Here is an 18427-nt window from a genome sequence, read left to right as displayed (position 1 = left end):
TTCTTTGTTGTAAAATTATCTACAATTCTTTGTTGTAGAACAATCTACAAAATTGTTGTACAATGCTGTCCTGTGCATTGTAAGATATTTAACAGCATTCCTGGCCTCTACCCACTAGATGCTGGTAGCACCCCACCTCCCACCCCTGGTTGTGACTCCCAAAAATGTCTCTAGACAATGCCAAGGTGCCCTGGCAGGGAAATCGCCCCTGGTTGAGAGCCACTGCTCAAGAACCACAATATAAACAGTTAGCATACAAACCCTGTTTTACGTTCCTATAAATTAACAAATGCAATATACACTCCAATATGGATCTGAGGAATATATTGGACATTGTTTTGAAATGACCTTCATATATCTGTCATAGTTTCTCAAGTTGTGATAATTCAGGTCCCTTCCCAAATCTGAACTATTCATTTTTAACCATAACTACCCCATCACAGATGTCTCTTTTCTGCATTTGTTGAATACAAGTGATAAAAGTGAAAAAGAAAGGCTAAGTACATTTTCAGCAGTACACAGAGGGTGGGCGAGATTCCCCAGTGGGCTTCCCATGATGCACTGACCCCCTTGGATCTCTTCAGCATAACTTCTCGAGTTAGTAGACCAGCCCCACTTCCTCCAGATATCATGTGCTCTCTAGATCCAAGATCTTCTAGGATGCCAAGGAAGGCAACCCTCCCACAGACATCTAACAGAAAACTATATTTTGGCTCAGCTTCTGAAAAACTAATATAATTATTGACACAATAAGAACATAATTACTCATATTATGCTAATAATGGTTCTTCTCATAACTCTTAACGACCACACAAATTACAAGACGCTGTTCAAAAATAATGAAAGACATCACTCCTGTTTCTAAGATTATAAAGAGAATGAGTAGTTTATAAAGCCAAGAGAGGCTTTACCTAGATTCTACATATCACGATTTCATTAAGCTTAAAGCCATTTCTAATATACCACAGTGAATAGGGAGAAGAAAAAAAAATCAAGACATCCAACAGGCTTGAATATTTTTCAAACACAGATCTAAAACTTTTGTTGATTCTCCTGTGTCTTTTCTTTTCCCAATGCCAGAAATCCAGTAACACCCTGGCAATCTTTGCTTCGTATTTTGAAGTCACTGATTCCTCCAATACTGTTGTAGGTGAAAAGTTCTGGATTTCATTCTCATGAAATCATGCTCTTCAAATTTTAGTATTGTGCCAACTACTTGTGCTTAGCTCTCAGAAGGTTGGCTCTCATTTGTAGAGGTGACCTCCAGTGACCTGACCCTGCAGTAAATACACCTGTGAGTCCCTAAGGAAGGTGCTTAAATGTGTCCGCGGCGAAAAAAAGAAACTCACCATTCTAACTACTTCAGGGTAAGTCTGCTCTGTCAAACAGCCTCTGCTTATTGTAATGTAGTCCACCAGTTCATTAAGAGTGGAGCGCTTGTATTCTTTCATTTTAAGATCAGATAGCGTGTCCATGAAGTCAAAAATGACACAGCACTGCTGAAGTTTCTTTAGGAACAGTTCAGGCTGCTCTGAGGATGGAACGTCTAAGAAAAAAAAAGGAAATGGTGTAAGTCTGTCATCAATTTCTAGGTAACAGGAATTCTCTGTGAAAGTTAACTTCAAAAGCAAGCTCAAAAAAATAAGAATTCACATGACAACAGTGTTCTTTTAAACAGTTACACATGGGCAGGAGGGGATACCATATCCACTACTTCAGAGACCTTGTCTTTGGAAACTACATGGTACCAACACAATTGACAGCATTTGCTATTCAGCCACCAAAGATTGACCAAAATCCCAAGAGCTGTTAGAGAGTTGAAGCAAATTTTAACCAAAAACACCCAAATGTCAACACCCTTAAGCCAAAAACACTGAAAAAGGTCAAACTTTCCATTATAAGGTAGACACAGAAGTTTTCACTGTTGGTTTAAATTAATTTTACTAAAAAAATTTCAAAGCAGAAATGTCAGTTGATTCATTTTAATTTCATGCTGACATCCTTGGTATTTAAAGCAACTGTTGGGTGTGTGAGTTTATATTTCTTGTTTTGTTTTGGCTTGATATCTATGACGCTTCTTTGTCAAAGAAACTCGAAAAATCAACAAAATCAAGCAATACCAACCCTCTCAAAAAGGGCACATGAGTAATGGAACAATGCGAGTGAACTCTACTAAAATCTAGGCTCTCCTTTTTGACCCATCTTCTTCCTTTATGGTGGGAGAAAACCACTAACATTTTTATTAATATGTTCTCAGAAAAAACATCTGTTCTTTTCCTACAGGCAGCAGGTCAGACATTTGGTTTGGTGTCGTTTCTAAAAAATATGTAGAAATTTTACACTAAAATTCCCCAGCGAGAACGGAAACCTGACCTACAATTAGACTTGAAAGACACCAACTAAGTTGTCGATAGCTCTTTCCACTCCTATCTTCTTTCCACTACTTTATTTATTCCACCAAACTGGAGCTTCTCTGGAAAGGTGATGAAATTATAACAAGAGAACCTCTGCTGCCTTCATCCAAGGCGATTAACTCATTAATCCTCAGAACACTCTTTGAGGTAAGCAGGTGGCATCATTTTATTATTCTCTATTTTTCACAGAGAAAATCAGAGACAATCATGGAGGTCCCACAGTGAATGAGTTATGAAGCTGGGCTCAGCACCTGGGTCTCTAACCACACTCCCACATTCCTTCTGTACGACTCAAGAAGGACTTGAACAATGTTTGACCTGTCACTTGCTACCATCCTCAGTTGCCAGCCTCCCAGTAAGTGCTTTACAGTGGCCTCACAGCGTGGGCCACCTGCTCCCTGGAGGTAAGTGCAACGGCTAACAGCACCCGTCTTACAGCCACCGGCAGCAGGGAGAGAGGGCTAGATTCCTAGTCACAGGATCCACATGACTCCTCTCCACAACCCCCTTGCCTCCCCACAGCCCCACAACCCAAGCGCCAGCCCATGTACCCAGGACCTCATGGATAATTCCCCCCAAACACCACCTACTGACATCAACTTTGGGGTAAGCCTAGATGAGGTGCAATGGGCATCTGAAAGGATAGCATTTCCCTACCAGATATAAGGGAACAAGAAGTAGTCGATGTTTTTAAAGGTATATAGCACCACTGCTACTCTCAGCAAAAACAAGTTACATATTTAGAAATTATTCTCAACCAATGAGTTGCCCCTTCCACCCCATAAATCCCCAAAGGCCTAATGTATCTTATAGTCAAAGAATTGGGGATTTGAGTTCAGCCATGACATATGTCTTATTCTATGACCCTAGACTTCATCACTTCCGAAACATTTTAAGCTTTATAAGAACTAAATTTAGACAAACCAAGCTTTCCCTTTAATTGCTATTTGCTTCAGGTATTTACATAAACAAACAAAAACTAAACAAGGCTGCTCATCAACATGACTGTATATCGTTAACCAATGGCTAATTATATGTACACGACCATCATGGTTAATTACTGAAGTCTTCTAAGTTCTAAATCAGATTCCATACCTCAAATCTGAAGGGGAGTTTTGACACTGCACAGGGAACAAGAAAAGCCTTATTAATGTTACACTGAAGTCTTCAGGACAAATTTTAATTAATCCTATTTTTGATACAGTAACTTTAATAATGCTTAAAAAAATCAGACCATGTACATGGAGAACTCCTTAACTCAGCATATATAAAAGCATCTATAAATGATAGCTTTTCCTCCAAAAAGCAAACCATCATTTAAGCAGTGACAACAATGATTACTCTTTGTGGTCACTGCAATGATACTCAAGAGATTCACATTTGGCTACTTAAAAAAATTCAGGCAGTTAACATTTAGTTCTTTTTCTTAATGTTAGACAGTTGAAATTTATTCTTTATTTATCCAAATTGATATAATGTCATAGACAAATGTGAGGCAGGCTATCTACCTAACCAATGGAATAATGATAATAGCTTACATTTATTGAGCACTGGGTACTATTCTAAGCACTTTACATATATTATATCTTATTTAGTCCTGACAACAACCCTATGCGGTAGGTACTATTCAATTTAACAGATGAGAAAACCAAGACACAGAGAGAGTCAGTGACCTGCGCAGAGTCTTAGAACTAATAAGCAGTGGAGACAGGATTCCCACTCAGGCAAACTGGCTCCAGAGCCTGAACTCTTCACCACTGTGCAACAATCAACCTCAGTGAAACACAAGAGTAATACCATATTCCAGAAAAGAGGGTATGTGCAAAGAGAAAAGAGGAAGAAACAGAAAGAAATCAGCCAATTCATTTCCAACATGCCCTCATTATAAAGTATCATGCTGAACCCCTCTAGCCCATTCCCCAGAAATGAACACATACAGCAACAAGCTATGCTTTATCCTTTATCACAGGCTAAATTCCTCTAAAATAACTTGCTTCACCTAAATTAAAGAATTTAAGTAATCAAGACTGACCAAAAGAAAAAAGGGGAATGGAGTCCTGAAAGAGCCAATTCCATTATAACAACTTCTTTAAGTTGTGTTTTCATTCGTGCTGAAAGATGACCTAATTCACAACAGTCCAAGCATAGGGCTCTTCCTATAATGTTTGGCCCTCAGACTGCCCCACATAGCTGTGCTGCTCCCACCCTCCTTGCCCTCATTTCCCTAGACCCAGTGGGATATAAAAAAAGTAGAATGTGAAAAGGTAGGACCAGCCAGGATCAGAGAAGGAACACTCTGAGTAGTGCAGAAGGTTCCAGTGATACAAGTTTAATGTCTATGGAACCAGTCCCAGTAGCAATACAAATATTCTTTTTAAAGAAACATTTGTGTGTAGCTGATTCACTCTGTTATAAAGCAGAAACTAACACACCATTGTAAAGCAATCATACTCCAATAAAGATGTTAAAAAAAAAAAAAAGAAACATTTGTAAAATGTATCAGGTACTAGGCCATAAAGAAAAATCTCATAAATGACAAAAAGAAGAAATCAGACAAGCAGTACATTTTGACCACATGCAGTAACACTAGATTTTAACAACTCAAAGCTACCCACCTCCCAAATCCAAGCCACCTGAAAATCTAAATGTTTAGTAACTTAGATGAAGGAAAAATATATATAGACATTCAAAATAAATGTAAACTAGAAAAATTAAGGGTCATCGCAGAATCCCAAAGCAAACCAGGCAGTGGATGCTTGTGTCATCTATCTTCCAACAGAAACCTCTGTCCTGCACAGGCCGTCCCTAACAGCAGGAGAGGGATCCCATAGAATCATAACCATAAATAATGAGGAATCGGTAAGTGGTTATATAATACCATGCAGGTCATTAGCACAACAACCCACCCATCCAATGTTAGTATTCATTTAATGGGGAGAGTAACTGATCTAATGATCACAGCTTGATAAGATTCCATAAGGTCAGATTCCACTGCTCTGGAAAAACTCTTAGAATTAATTTAATTTCCAGAATATGTTTCTCACCCAGGGAAATAATGTACTGACCAGCTAAATGGTCGATGCTCTTGGCGGTTGCATTTCTTACTGTATTGTCCTTCTCTTTCCTTTTCAGCATTAGTCATTTTCTCACACGTGCTTTTCTATCACCATCTCTCAACAGCCTCCTATCAATTTTCATCAGTAAGTTGGGGAAATGATTACTCTCACCTCCAAGGTGTTCATACCCAAATAATTTTAAAATTTACAAGTGCAAAAGGTAATGGAAAAATGGGCACAGAATTCAACAGTAAAGGGAGGATGCAAGTACAGATTAAGGGACAAAGATTCTCGTGTGTCTAAAGAACAGTCAACGTGTATTATACACATTTAGTTACACAAGCACACGTGTGCACGCGTGCACATGCACACACACATACACACACACACACACACACACACGTCCCCTCACCCTCATTATGATTTTAAGGGCTGGTTGTTTATTGATTATTTATTTGTTTATAACTGGCAGAAGCTCCTTCCTGCCTAATCAAGAGCTTTCATTGTTCCATCCCATCTAAAGTTTGGGGCGTACAGTCATGGATCCAATATCAGCCCATCTTCCCTTGGGGCCTGACTCAGTCAAGACTTTGCAAAGCAGAAAGTAGCAAAGGTACAAGAAATAAAACATGAGCCCAATGTCCTTTGGGTTTGGTGCTCTGGGACTCCAATCAAATGAAATTGTTGAAAATCATTGCAACCTGCAAATGTGCCAACCGAGGAAATAAAGAAGGCCCACAACATTAAATTGATTAGACACAATATCACAGGAAGAAAGCAGATTGGTTTAAAAAAAAACAATGTGGGCTGATAAGTTATTTACACATAAGCTGTTTAAATGTATATAGATAAATTTTCCATAAAATGGTCATGTTTGCATTGGAAGCTAAGCAGTAACATTGTTTGAGCTCCTGATGAACAATATTTATAGCTGGTTATTCCCATTCAAAGGAAATGGAAAAAATATTCTTCTAAATTAACAATGCTTTTCACCTGAAAATGCCCTACAATATTACACACTTCGCCCTTCTACATCCATTTCCCCTATTCTCACAAAAAATAAAGGTACCTGCAGAGATTGAGCATGTAAATGTGGTCTTTGATCCCTTCCACCTCATCCTTTAGAACTTTCCTTAAGGTGAACACATCCCCATCCAAGTATGCGATCAGTCCCTCACAAACGACCCTCCAAAACTTCAACAAAGTCAATGAAAATTGTACCTGCATATGCATATGAGAATATATTTACAGAAAATTAGTCTCACAGCACTGAGAAGAGCTTAGCACTAAGATATTAAGTTGACTTAGCCTTGAAGGACTAAAGTGTGGTATGTTAGCACATGTGGTAAAATGCCTAATAGCCTGTCCATGTGGTCTGTCTAAACCCGTGCCACCAACTTTACATCTAAACATAGATACAACAGGTAGCATTCCCTTTTTGTCATACCTATTTCAAAAATCCTAAAAAGAATCCTATTTTATTTGTGGAACTATGCTTCCATTACGAATTGCTTTTGACACTTGAGGAAAAAAATCACAGACATAGCCAACAATATTTCATTAAAACAAGAAGACCACTATAAATCCTTACAATGAATCAGATAAGAAAATTAGGCTTCATGTACTATGAACTGAACCCAAGTATACCATGTTGGTTACACAACATAGTTCCATGTTAATAAGCAAATAAGAAACTGACATGTGAGCTAAAATAAGTATTAAATACCTGACCATTCCAATTACTTTATTACTGTATTCAAAATAGGGGTTCCAAAAAAGTTTGTTGTGGATGATAGTGGTGGTAGTCGTGGTGTGTTTCCACTACAAGGTATTTGTATTTTATAGAAGCAGCTCATGTGATTTCAATGTGTGACCACAGCTGAAAACCACTGTTTTTAAAGTAATAACTTTTCAAATCCTTCTTTCATCTCCTTCACCTTTGAAATTCTCTTTCTCAGTTTATTTAAAGCTAACAGTGAAAATTTCTGGTTTTCAAGCAAAGGCAGGTCCCTGGCAACACCTACAGCATTGAAAGCATTCCTTCTTTGCCTTGGCTATAAATATGTGAATGTAGAATTGGCTGCTTTTAGAACTCTTCGCAGTCTATTAGGAAGATCGAAAAACACTTTGCTGATTATTAGCATACACCTTTTTTTTTTTAGGGTCAAAACATGTCTCATAGAACTACTACACCAATAAAAAAAGTATCAAAAGAAGGAAACCAAGGTGTATTAATTAAACAACAAACCATAAAGCAGATAAGGCCACTACTGATATTTCAAGGTAAAAAAGAATGATGACAATGTTAACGAACATTTACTATTGCAAAGCATTGTGCTAAGCTCCTGACACACATTATCCCTTTTAATCCTCAGAAGACCTTATGAGTGGCCACTATTAATATCCCAGTTTTTCAGATGAAAAAGAAGAGGCCCAGACGGCTAAGTCGCTTACCCAACATCACCCACTACTAAGGACCGCAGCTAGAATCTGAACCCAGGTAGTCTTACTCCAGTGCCCTCACCAATAACAATAATGATGATGATGATGGTGATGACTGTGATAAATAGTAGCAGCTAACAACCACCACCACCACTGGAGCAATGGGTAAATTGTCATGGCTGGTTATTTGTTTAAGAAAAGATGTAATCTGAAACTAAAGGAAAATTTGGTTGACTTTTCTGCCAAGTATTTACACGTTGTAAAACTTAAACAGCACAAAATTAGCCTTAAATGAGTGAACAATAGTAGGTGGGTAAATTAAAGTTTTAAATAATAATCATACATTAATGATTCCTCCCAGCTTGGACAATCAACATGTATTATTATTCTTTCATGGATCTCTCCAGTTATCCTTTCCCAAAAGCTGACAAACATGTACACTCCAGTTTATAAGCAAAACCCAAAGGTGACCACTAACGCAGAATAGCGGCCTCAGCGTCAAAATCACAGGATTCAGAGCTTTCACATTGTTTTGACACTATGTTCTAATCAGAATAAATAGGAAACACACACATGCACACACACATACCCATTTCTAATAAATATTTCTGTTTCCAACCTTTCATAATTCTCCCTCATGCTTTACCTTCTAATGCCAAGGTGGTCATTGAAACTTGTCAGGACAAGAAAAATAAAACATTTAAAAATTGATCAATGCCTAGGGGCTTCCCTGGTGGCGCAGTGATTAAGAATCTGCCTGCCAATGCAGCGGACACGGGTTCGAGCCCTGGCCCGGGAAGATCCCACATGCCGCGGAGCAACTAAGCCTGTGCGCCACAACTACTGAGTCTGAGCTCTAGAGCCCGCGAGCAACAACTACTGAGCCCACATGCCACAACTACTGAAGACTGCACACCTAGAGCCCGTGCTCCGCAACAAGAGAAGCCACGACAATGAGAAGCCCGTGCACCGCAACGAAGAGTAGCTCCCGCTCACCGCGACTAGAGAAAGCCCACGCACAGCAACGAAGACCCAACACAGCCAAAAATTCTTTATAAAATAAATAAATACATTTATTTTTTAAAATTGATCAATTCCTAATTATAGGTATGGATTACTTTCCTGCCACCAAACTTATCAACAGGATAGAAGCCACCATAGCTTCTGACTAACACAGTCAATCTCTCTACTATCAATTCATTACCTACGGGCTTTTTTGCAGAGGTGAGACACCAGGAGTATAGGGACCAGGGCCTTTTGAATATAAGGAATTCCTGAAGCATGCCGGGCTATACCAAAAAAAATAAATAAATAAGGGCTGCAAGAATTAATTATACAGTGTTCTGAAGTATCCCTGACAGTGGCTCCCTCTGAGGATTTTACCAGTAAAATTATTAAAAAGAGCAGGTTGACTTTTTTTTATTTCAGGAAAAGGAATTAAAATAATAACTAGCCACCACCTATTTCCACTATAATTTCATAAAACAAAAGGACCTTTAGGATAGTAAAAGAAGAGGAAGGGCAAACCTAGAAATCCTTACTTAAAAAGGAGGGTGGCAATCCTCCACACATAGGTACACACGCGTGCGTGCCTGCACACATGCGAGCACATACACACACGGAGATGTGTTTTCTCTCGATCTTGCTTCCCTTCTACTTCTTTTTCACTTTGCCCAGTAACAACTTTTCCACTAGTCTGTATCTGGGAATCTCTGAGCCACATCACTCCTTTGTTCCAACATTTCTAGCATGGATAACAGACGTCCAGCTGTAATGACAGTACTAATTTCCATTGTATTTAGACGACTGTAAAAGCTGAGAAGATCATCATATACCCTGCATTAGTATAGAAGTACCTCACTCTATGGCAACCATGGAGCCCTTAGAAATCCTGTAACATAAAAATCCTTATAAAACTTTATACATAACTCCATTCAAGGATTTGCCACATTACATTGGGACCTTTTTTTTTTTAACCGATGAATCATGTGTCTTGTTCTTCTTTTAATACCCAGCCCCTAAAAGAAGTTTCTAGAATATGGCAGGCACATAATAAATGCAGGTTGAGTCAATAAATTCTACATATTGAATCTTATTTCTGCATATTTTTAACTGTAAATTAGAACTTTATTCCTCTAGAAATAAAATTATACTGAAGAATAGAGGAAAAGGTTTAATATAACATATTTAATAGAATAAATTATTTCCTAATATTTTAATAATACCAAGTCATGAAATGCAAATTTTAAAACTAAGATGGACTAAGTATAAGTCAGACAGAGAAAGATAGATATTGTAGGATACTGCTTATATGTGAAATCTAAAAAAGTCAAACTCTTAGAAACAGAGACTAGAATGGTGGTTACCAGGGGTGGAAGGGTACAGGAAATGGAGAGATGTTGGTCAAAGAGTATTAACTTCTAGTTATAAGATGAAAAGGTTTGGGAGATCTGATGAAAGCATGGTGATTATAGTTAATAGGGCTATATTATATACTTGAAAGTTGCTAAAAGAGTAGATCTCAGATGTTCTCACCACAAAAAAGAAATCATAATTATGTGACCAGATGGAGGTGTTACCTAACAGCACGGTGGTAATCATTTGGCAATATATGAGTGTATCAAATCAACATACTGTATACCTTAAACTTACACAATGTTATATGCCAATTATATCTCAAAAAAAACTAGAAATAAATAAAATTTTAAAATAGGATGGTTTTTAATGATACATTTATGAAAGTTAAAAAAAAAGAAGTCCAGCTGACTTGACAAAAACCTAACTAAAAAATGCATGATTCCTTAGTTCTTTGAACTATCTACCCCTATTAATATCCAAAAAGATAATGTCTTACTTTCTAACACTTTCTAAAGAAAAAATCTGGCTGACTTTTAAAAACAAACAGAGTGGTTTATATTCACGGATGAGAGAAAAATGCAACAGAAAAAAATATTCAAAATGAAGGTGAATGCACAAAACTAATGAAGTAGTATTACTTGGAATGCCCTTCATAGCAAAAATATACTAATAATTTTGTCAAGTATATCATTAATAAATGAAAAGTGGGAGATCTGGTGCAAAGAGCATAGGCTTCGCGTTCATTCACCAAATATTCACTGAACACTCACTGAGGTCTAAGCACTGCAGGGATATCACAACGAAGAAAAGAGACAAAAACCCCTTCTCTTCACAGACCTTTACATTCCAGCAGCAATAGATAAATAGCTGCAACTAAAAATAATAAATACATTGTATGGTATATGCTCTGGGGGAAAATATACAGGGCAAGGGGGATGAGGCATGTTGGGTTGGAGGGTATGATTTTAAGTGGAATATTAACCTGAAAGATGGCATTTGAGCAAATACTTGAAGGAGATGAGGTAGTCAGCCAAGAGGATATCTGTGGGGAAAGTGCCTGAGCAGAGGGATAGTAAACACAAAGGTACCCTGGCAGCAGGGAGTGTGCAGGTCAATCTGAGGATCAGCAAAGAAGCGAACATGGCTGGAGCCTGAGCGGAAAGTAGGGAGATGGGTCAGAAGAGTAAGGGACGAGGAGTGTAGGAGATCATGTTGGGCCTTGGGAAACACTGTAAGGACTTTGTCCTTGACTCCAGTTCAGAAATGGAATCACACCTTTATGGTTTACTAGGAGATACTGGACAAACCACTTACTTCTCTGAGCATTAGTTTCCTTATCTGTAAAACTGAGAAAATGTACTGCACAGGGTTGAGTGAGAAGTAAATGAGTAAGTGTTTTGTAGGCTGTAGAGTGCTTTCCAAAAGTACTTTCAAAAAGTTATCCTTTATTTGACAAACATCTATCAAATATCTACAACATACAGTATGGAATCAATTCTCTATTTTATAACTCCTATTAAAACTATTTTCTGTATAGAAAGACTTACATTTACTTTTTTGGCACATCTTCAAAATTACTTTAAAAGCATTTACAAAATAAATTCTGAAATAAAGTTTTTGAAATATTAATTTTTGAAATTTTATCGAATAATACCAAAGTTCAATTAAACAAAGGCCATCTATTTAAAACCCTCAGATAGGGACTTCCCTGGTGGTGCAGTGGTTAAGAATCCGCCTGCCAATGCAGGGGACACGGGTTCAATCCCTGATCTGGGAAGATCCCACACGCCGAGGAGCAACTAAGTCCATGTGCCACGACTACTGAGCCTGCGCTCTAGAGCCCGCGAGCCACAACTACTGAGCCCACGCACCACAACTACTGAAGCCCGTGCGCCTAGAGCTTGTGCTCCGCAACAAGAGAAGCCACCGCAATGAGAAGGCTGCACACTGCAGCAAAGAGCAGCCCCCGCTCACCGCAACTAGAGAAAGCCCGCGCAGAGCAACAAAGACACAACGCAGCCAAAAATAAATTAAAAAAAAAATAAAGTTCTTAAAAATGCTGTGAATTCAGAACACAATGATAAAAAAATTTATTAAAAAAAAAACCCTCAGATAACCACAATTTGTCTTCTCTCCCACATTTGGCTTTTAAGATAAGGAGTAAATCATAAAATCATAATCTGATTAAAAAGTAATTAATAGAAAAAACTTCTGGGATGTGCCCAAGAGTCAGCACTGTTAAAGCCCAATTTTCAGCCAGGTTCAAAAGTATAAGCAACAAAAATCTTCAAAAAGACTACTTTCACTTGTGCCATGATTATAAGGTAAGAAATAAATTAATGGGATTATAGATTTTTCAGCAAGCACTTATCCTTCAGTTGACCCTCCCCCACCAAAAAAAAGAAAAAACTGCAATTAAAGAACACATTATTTTCAAGTATTCAGCTAATTGACCCGCCCCCACGCAAACCCCTTCACAAGGGATTACTTCTGCAAGGGATAAAAATGGCCTATCTACTTTCCATTTGTTTTGAGGATTAACATCAGGGGGAATCAGTTCAGAATGAGATGAACCTCAGCTATTTTAACAGTATGATATGAGGTTTAAAAACAAGTTAGATATATATCACATTAATATCAATTAAGCCCATGTCTGCTATTTCACAACTTATAGCTGACACCAAAGGTATCATTAAACTTTTTTTAAAAAAAGATTTAAAGCACAGAAAAGAGTCAATGCAATGTTGCAATGCCAGCTTAGAGATGCTATTTCTGAACCTCAGCTGAGAGTTTTAAACATGAGACCTTAAGCTCCTGAGAGTGACAGAGGACTGCGTGAGTACAGTGGAATGGCCTCTAATCCCAAGAGTAATAAAGAGTGTATATGTACAATTAAAGTCATAATCTGGGCAATAAAATCCAGTGATGGCATGTAGTACACCGCACTAATTATGGAATGTGCCTATGATTCATACAAACTAACAGAAATTAAATATAAATGTAAAGCCCATATATAAGGTTTGAGGAAATCCAAAATTCAGATTTGAAATACCATACTAAGAAAAATGAAATCCATTTTGAAACCTTATTTCTTATTATGTATAAAAACAGTACTGTCAAGTATAAAACAATAGAGAGACAGGAACTTACATGTACGTACCCATGTATTATGTACATACGTATGCATAATAATGAGTGCATGACTCCAAAATGGAAACTTAGAGAAAAGTAGTACCGAAATTTTGTAAAAGACAAAGAATGTATCTGGAAAGCTTAACACCTCCAGAGCAGAGAAGCATTTTAAAACACTAAATAGTAAGATATGATAGGAGTTAGAACCAGAATATTTATGACATAAGTCCCTTCTTTGCTATTGACTTCCTGGCTACAAATATCTGTCACCAAAGGTAGGAAGAGTCATTGAAACCTGAAGATAAGCATGCTAATGAGGCAATTCTGAGCACAGGCCTCTTTACTGAATCTAGATGTAATTCAGCATTCTACACCCAATGTGGTACCCCAGGGCTTAGCTAAACATGCCACTGGGTAGTACAAACATTTTCTCTTCAGTTATGCTAAAAATGACTTTTAGGAAACATATTCTACAACTGTATCTTCCACTTACGGAGCCAGACCAAATATGCAAAATAAGATCTGGCGTTAATAAGAGTAATAAAATTAACACTAAGCAGGGCACCTAAGTCTACTATCTCAAAAGTTTGTCAGTTGTAATTCTGGAGGAACATCACAGAAATGTTTACAATGCCAAATTAAGTTGATTTCTTTCAGCACAATTTCTTTCACAATTAAAAATTGGAAACTAGAAAAAAATATAAACTCATTCTCCATTCTTCCAAATGGCTGAGATTATTCTTCAGGTCCCACACTTTGAAGTGAGGGGCCTGGGTTCTAACCAGGCTCCACGGTGTACCAGCTTGGCAATTTGGGGAGTAGGATGGGGCCTAGGTTCTAACCAGGCTCCACGGTGTACCAGCTTGGCAATTTGGGGAGTAGGATGGCAGTTAAGACAATGGGCTACAAAATCAGACTGCCAGAATGCTGGATTCCAAGCCTGGCTTTGCCACTTCCTAGGTGGAAAACCAGAGGTGAGACTGAGTGCATTCGTTTCCTCAGGTAAATGAGGGCATAAGAGTAGTACCTACCTCATATGATTGACTTAAGGATTAAGTGATTGAATAAAAATAAAAACACATAGAACAATGTCTGGAACACTTTAGGTGCTTAATAAACTTTAGCTGCTACATTGTTGTTGTTAAAAAGCACTGCTGGGCTTCCCTGATGGCGCAGTGGTTGAGAGTCCACCTGCCGATGCAGGGGACGCGGGTTCGTGCCCCGGTCCGGGAGGATTCCACATGCCGCGAAGCGGCTGGGCCCGTGAGCCATGGCCGCTGAGCCTGCGCGTCCGGAGCCTGTGCTCCGCAACGGAAGAGGCCACAACAGTGAGAGGCCCGCGTACCGCAAAAAAAGCACTGCTGAGACTATCCTTTGCAAAATGAATCTAAGAAGAGTAGCTGTGTCACAGTGACAGCTCAAACATTTCATAATACATAAAATGTTTCACACAATGCCTGGCACATGGAAAATGTTCCATATATGTCAGCTTTCTAAAAAATACCTAACAAATGAACAACATAAATTGATGACACACATAGGGTTTCTTTCCTCCCTTTTTGTGTGTGTGTGTCCAATTGTGTAAGCCATATTTGAAGAAAATAATATTGAGCTTTTGACCTACTAATATCCAGTGAGATTACTTCGAAATAAAATTGTAATTTGATTAGAGGAAAGGTGAAGATGCTGAATCAATTCAATACGTGAAATGATTCCGCCGTCAGGACATGCATCAGCAATGTGTCAAAATCCTGAAGGGTGAAGAGAGTCAGCATTTGGATGAATGAATGATGGCCTAACAGAGCACTGGGAACAGAAAAGCAAGAATTTATGAGAAGTGCAACAAACTGGAGGAGCACTGCCAAGACCAGGACCCACCAGGTTCTCACACATTCTCAAAGATCCCTTCAGATACAATCAGGTTTATGCAAAGTTTGCAAAGGAAAGAAAAATAAACAGTGTTTCACAGCTTTGTCCTTCAAGCCTAAATTTTAAAATAATATTAGTATTCACAGATGTTAATACTTATAAATTTTAGCTAAAAGTAATAACAGTAATTTACACTTAAAGCGTTCTTTACAATAACATATTTATAACAAACATTACTGACCTCCCACTAAAATAACATCAAGTACTGAACCACTTCAAAGTATTTTGTAAACCTTTTTTCTTTTCCACACACTCTGTTATTTAAAGATCTAAGGTGTTAGTTAAAATTCTGCAAACTTTTTATAGCCTCCTACAAGGCTTCAGGCTAAGTCTGGAAGGAATATGATAGGTAGTTTCAGGCTTCCCAGAACAAGTATTCACTTAGAATCTACTATGTTTAACTTAATAATCAATCATTCATTCATTCATTCCACAAATATTTACAGAACACTTTTTACATGCCAGGCACTAGTTTAGGCCTTAAGTACACATTTCTGAGCAAGATCAAACAAGATTCTAGCCTTCATGAAGCTTACAGACTGAAAAGGAAGAAAACCTAATTAAACGGTCATATACATAAATATAAAACAGGCTGCACTATGAAGAAAAGGTACAAGATACTATAAGAGCATATACTGCAGAGAATAAAAAAAGAAGTGGTGCTTGTCCTCAAAAAAATTCAGTCTGGTGGGAAGCAAGATTAACATATATAAATAAGAGCAAAAAATATAAGAAAAATGCAATGAAGTACCTAAATGTCATGGACTAAAAGACAGGAAAGTAAAAGCATTTAGCGAGGACCTAAAATATTCCAGCCAGGGTACTTCCACGTACTCTCTCATTGAGGCCTTGCAAAAATCCTGAAAGGTAGGCATTAATATTCCCATTTTACAGGTAAGAAAACTGAGGCTGCAAGATATTCAGTTTTATTAGTATGGGCCAATAACCGTGGTGTAGAAGCAGTTTCATTATACAGAACCGGAAGGTATGATAACTTTACATCAAAATGGAATCCTTCTTTGACATTAATTTGGACAGATATATGTGGCAACAGGAATGTGGAGACCAGAACAATGAATCTGTCCTCCTCATCCTCTACTTCCCTTTTTACAGCCCACCTCCAACCCTCCAAGGCACATGGTATTTTCACAACCACACCCTGCGCTCATGACCTTTCCACACTTACAAATATCTGCCTTGTCCTCTGAAAATATGGTTGATTACCCTGAATGCTAAAGAGCTAATGGGTTTACCCCCACAAAGAAACATATTTATACTATTGCAAAGACTTCATAAACAATAACAAAATGGCTTCATCCAATGGTCTAATTTGAATAATGGAAATTTCAAACAAAATGGGCAAGTTACTTGGAGCCCCTCCAGCGACATCTGTATTACTTTCACGTCATCGTAAGGCAAGCCTTATCAACAGATCTTGGACAGGAATAAAAGAACACATCTTGATAAAAAGAGAAAATATCTTTCTTTTCTTCCAGTTTTATTGAGATATAATTGACATACAGCACTTTACATGTCTAAGGTGTACAGCATAATGATTTGATTTATACACATCATGAAGTGATCATCATAATAAGTTTAGTGAACATCCATCATCTAATATAGATACAAAGTTAAAGAAATAGAAAAAAAATTTATTTTCTTGTGATGAGAACTCTTAGGATTTACTCTCTTAACAACTATCACATATAACACACAGCAGGGCTAATTATATTTATCATGTTGTACATGACATCCCTAGTACTTATTTACCTTATAACTGGAAGTTTGTACCTTTCGGCTGCCTTTACCCAATTCCCCTTCCCTCACCCTCACTCACCTCAGCCTTAAAAAGATGAAATATATATTCTGAAGTTTAAAAAATTTACATTGGGGCTTCCCTGGTGGCGCAGTGGTTGAGAGTCCGCCTGCCGATGCAGGGAACACGGGTTCGTGCCCCGGTGCGGGAAGATCCCACATGCCGCGGAGCGGCTGGGCCCGTGAGCCATGGCTGCGGAGCCTGCGCATCCGGAGCCTGTGCTCCGCAACGGAGAGGCCGCAACCGTGAGAGACCCGCGTACCGCAAAAAAAAAAAAAAAAAAAAAAAAATTTTACATTGTTCGTTCATACCATTAGTGCACACTGAGTTCACAAAGTTAACCAAGCAATAGCTTCTGAGCCATTGCCCTTCCCTGAAGTCCAAAGTCTTGAGAGTTACCGAGCACTGCATGCAAACGACAACGTCTCTTTGAAAGGGTAAAGTGCAGCAAGCTCAGCAGAGCTTGAATGACATTGAATGACCTTCATCCAGAGCTCGGAAATTCTCATACTACCTAAATTGGAAAAAAAAAATTTTTTTGCACCAGATTCTGTGGGAATAGAAAGCACATGCTAAAATGTGTATGTTTCCAACTTCCAATAAAACCAGATGCTTTAACTATATAGATTGTTCATGGATCCAGATGGGCCAGGAGAACCTCATTCACACAACTCTCATTAGAGTATTTTTCAAAATCCATCCTCTGTTTAAAATACCATGATCTCCTATAGACAATCTGCCCTTTTAGGATCTGCAACACTATCAACAATGTCAAAATATATTAGTTCACGAATGAATAAATCAAAATAAACAAGAGCCACCAAGGACAGATCAGGTATGAAAAAAAAGAAAAACATTTTCAAGAGCCATTTCCTGTCTCACAATAAATAGTTCTTTCGGAAAACCTTGAATGAGTCACCCTTTCCCAGCCATATCATGTATACATAATAATAGTAAGAACTTAGTAAGCACTTACTCTGAGACAGTCACCATTCTAAGCAGTTTGCATGTATTAACTCATGTAATCCTTTCTACAATATTGTGCAGGAGGCATTATTATCCTTATTTTACATACAGGAAATTTGAGTCCCAGAGAGATTTAGTAACTTGCTCTCGGTCACACAGCTGGAAAGGAGCCCTGCTGAGCCTCAGACTCGGGCAATCTGGCACCTGTACACTGTATCACCTCTGCTAGAGAGTAACATGAGTTGGCTTATCAATAACCACTTTTGCTGTTTCATCTCATACCTACAACATACACTAGAGGGACTATCTGAAAA

The 18427-nt window shown here is 38.1% G+C and overlaps 1 protein-coding gene across 4 annotated transcripts in view; it reads right to left on the bottom strand.

The window, feature by feature from the left end:
* Positions 1 to 18427, bottom strand: part of PPP2R5E (protein phosphatase 2 regulatory subunit B'epsilon) — a 151907-nt gene that overhangs the window by 73342 nt on the left and 60138 nt on the right. For all 4 annotated transcript variants that reach the window (XM_067733873.1, XM_067733879.1, XM_067733862.1 and 1 more), the window contains exon 3: positions 1350 to 1546. In XM_067733873.1, the coding sequence (XP_067589974.1) occupies positions 1350 to 1546 (197 nt within the window). The remainder of the gene's footprint in view (positions 1 to 1349; positions 1547 to 18427) is intronic.

Source organism: Pseudorca crassidens, chromosome 1, assembly GCF_039906515.1.
Source record: "Pseudorca crassidens isolate mPseCra1 chromosome 1, mPseCra1.hap1, whole genome shotgun sequence".
NCBI classification, from domain to species: domain Eukaryota; kingdom Metazoa; phylum Chordata; class Mammalia; order Artiodactyla; family Delphinidae; genus Pseudorca; species Pseudorca crassidens.
This window is presented reverse-complemented; position numbering and strand designations above follow the sequence as displayed.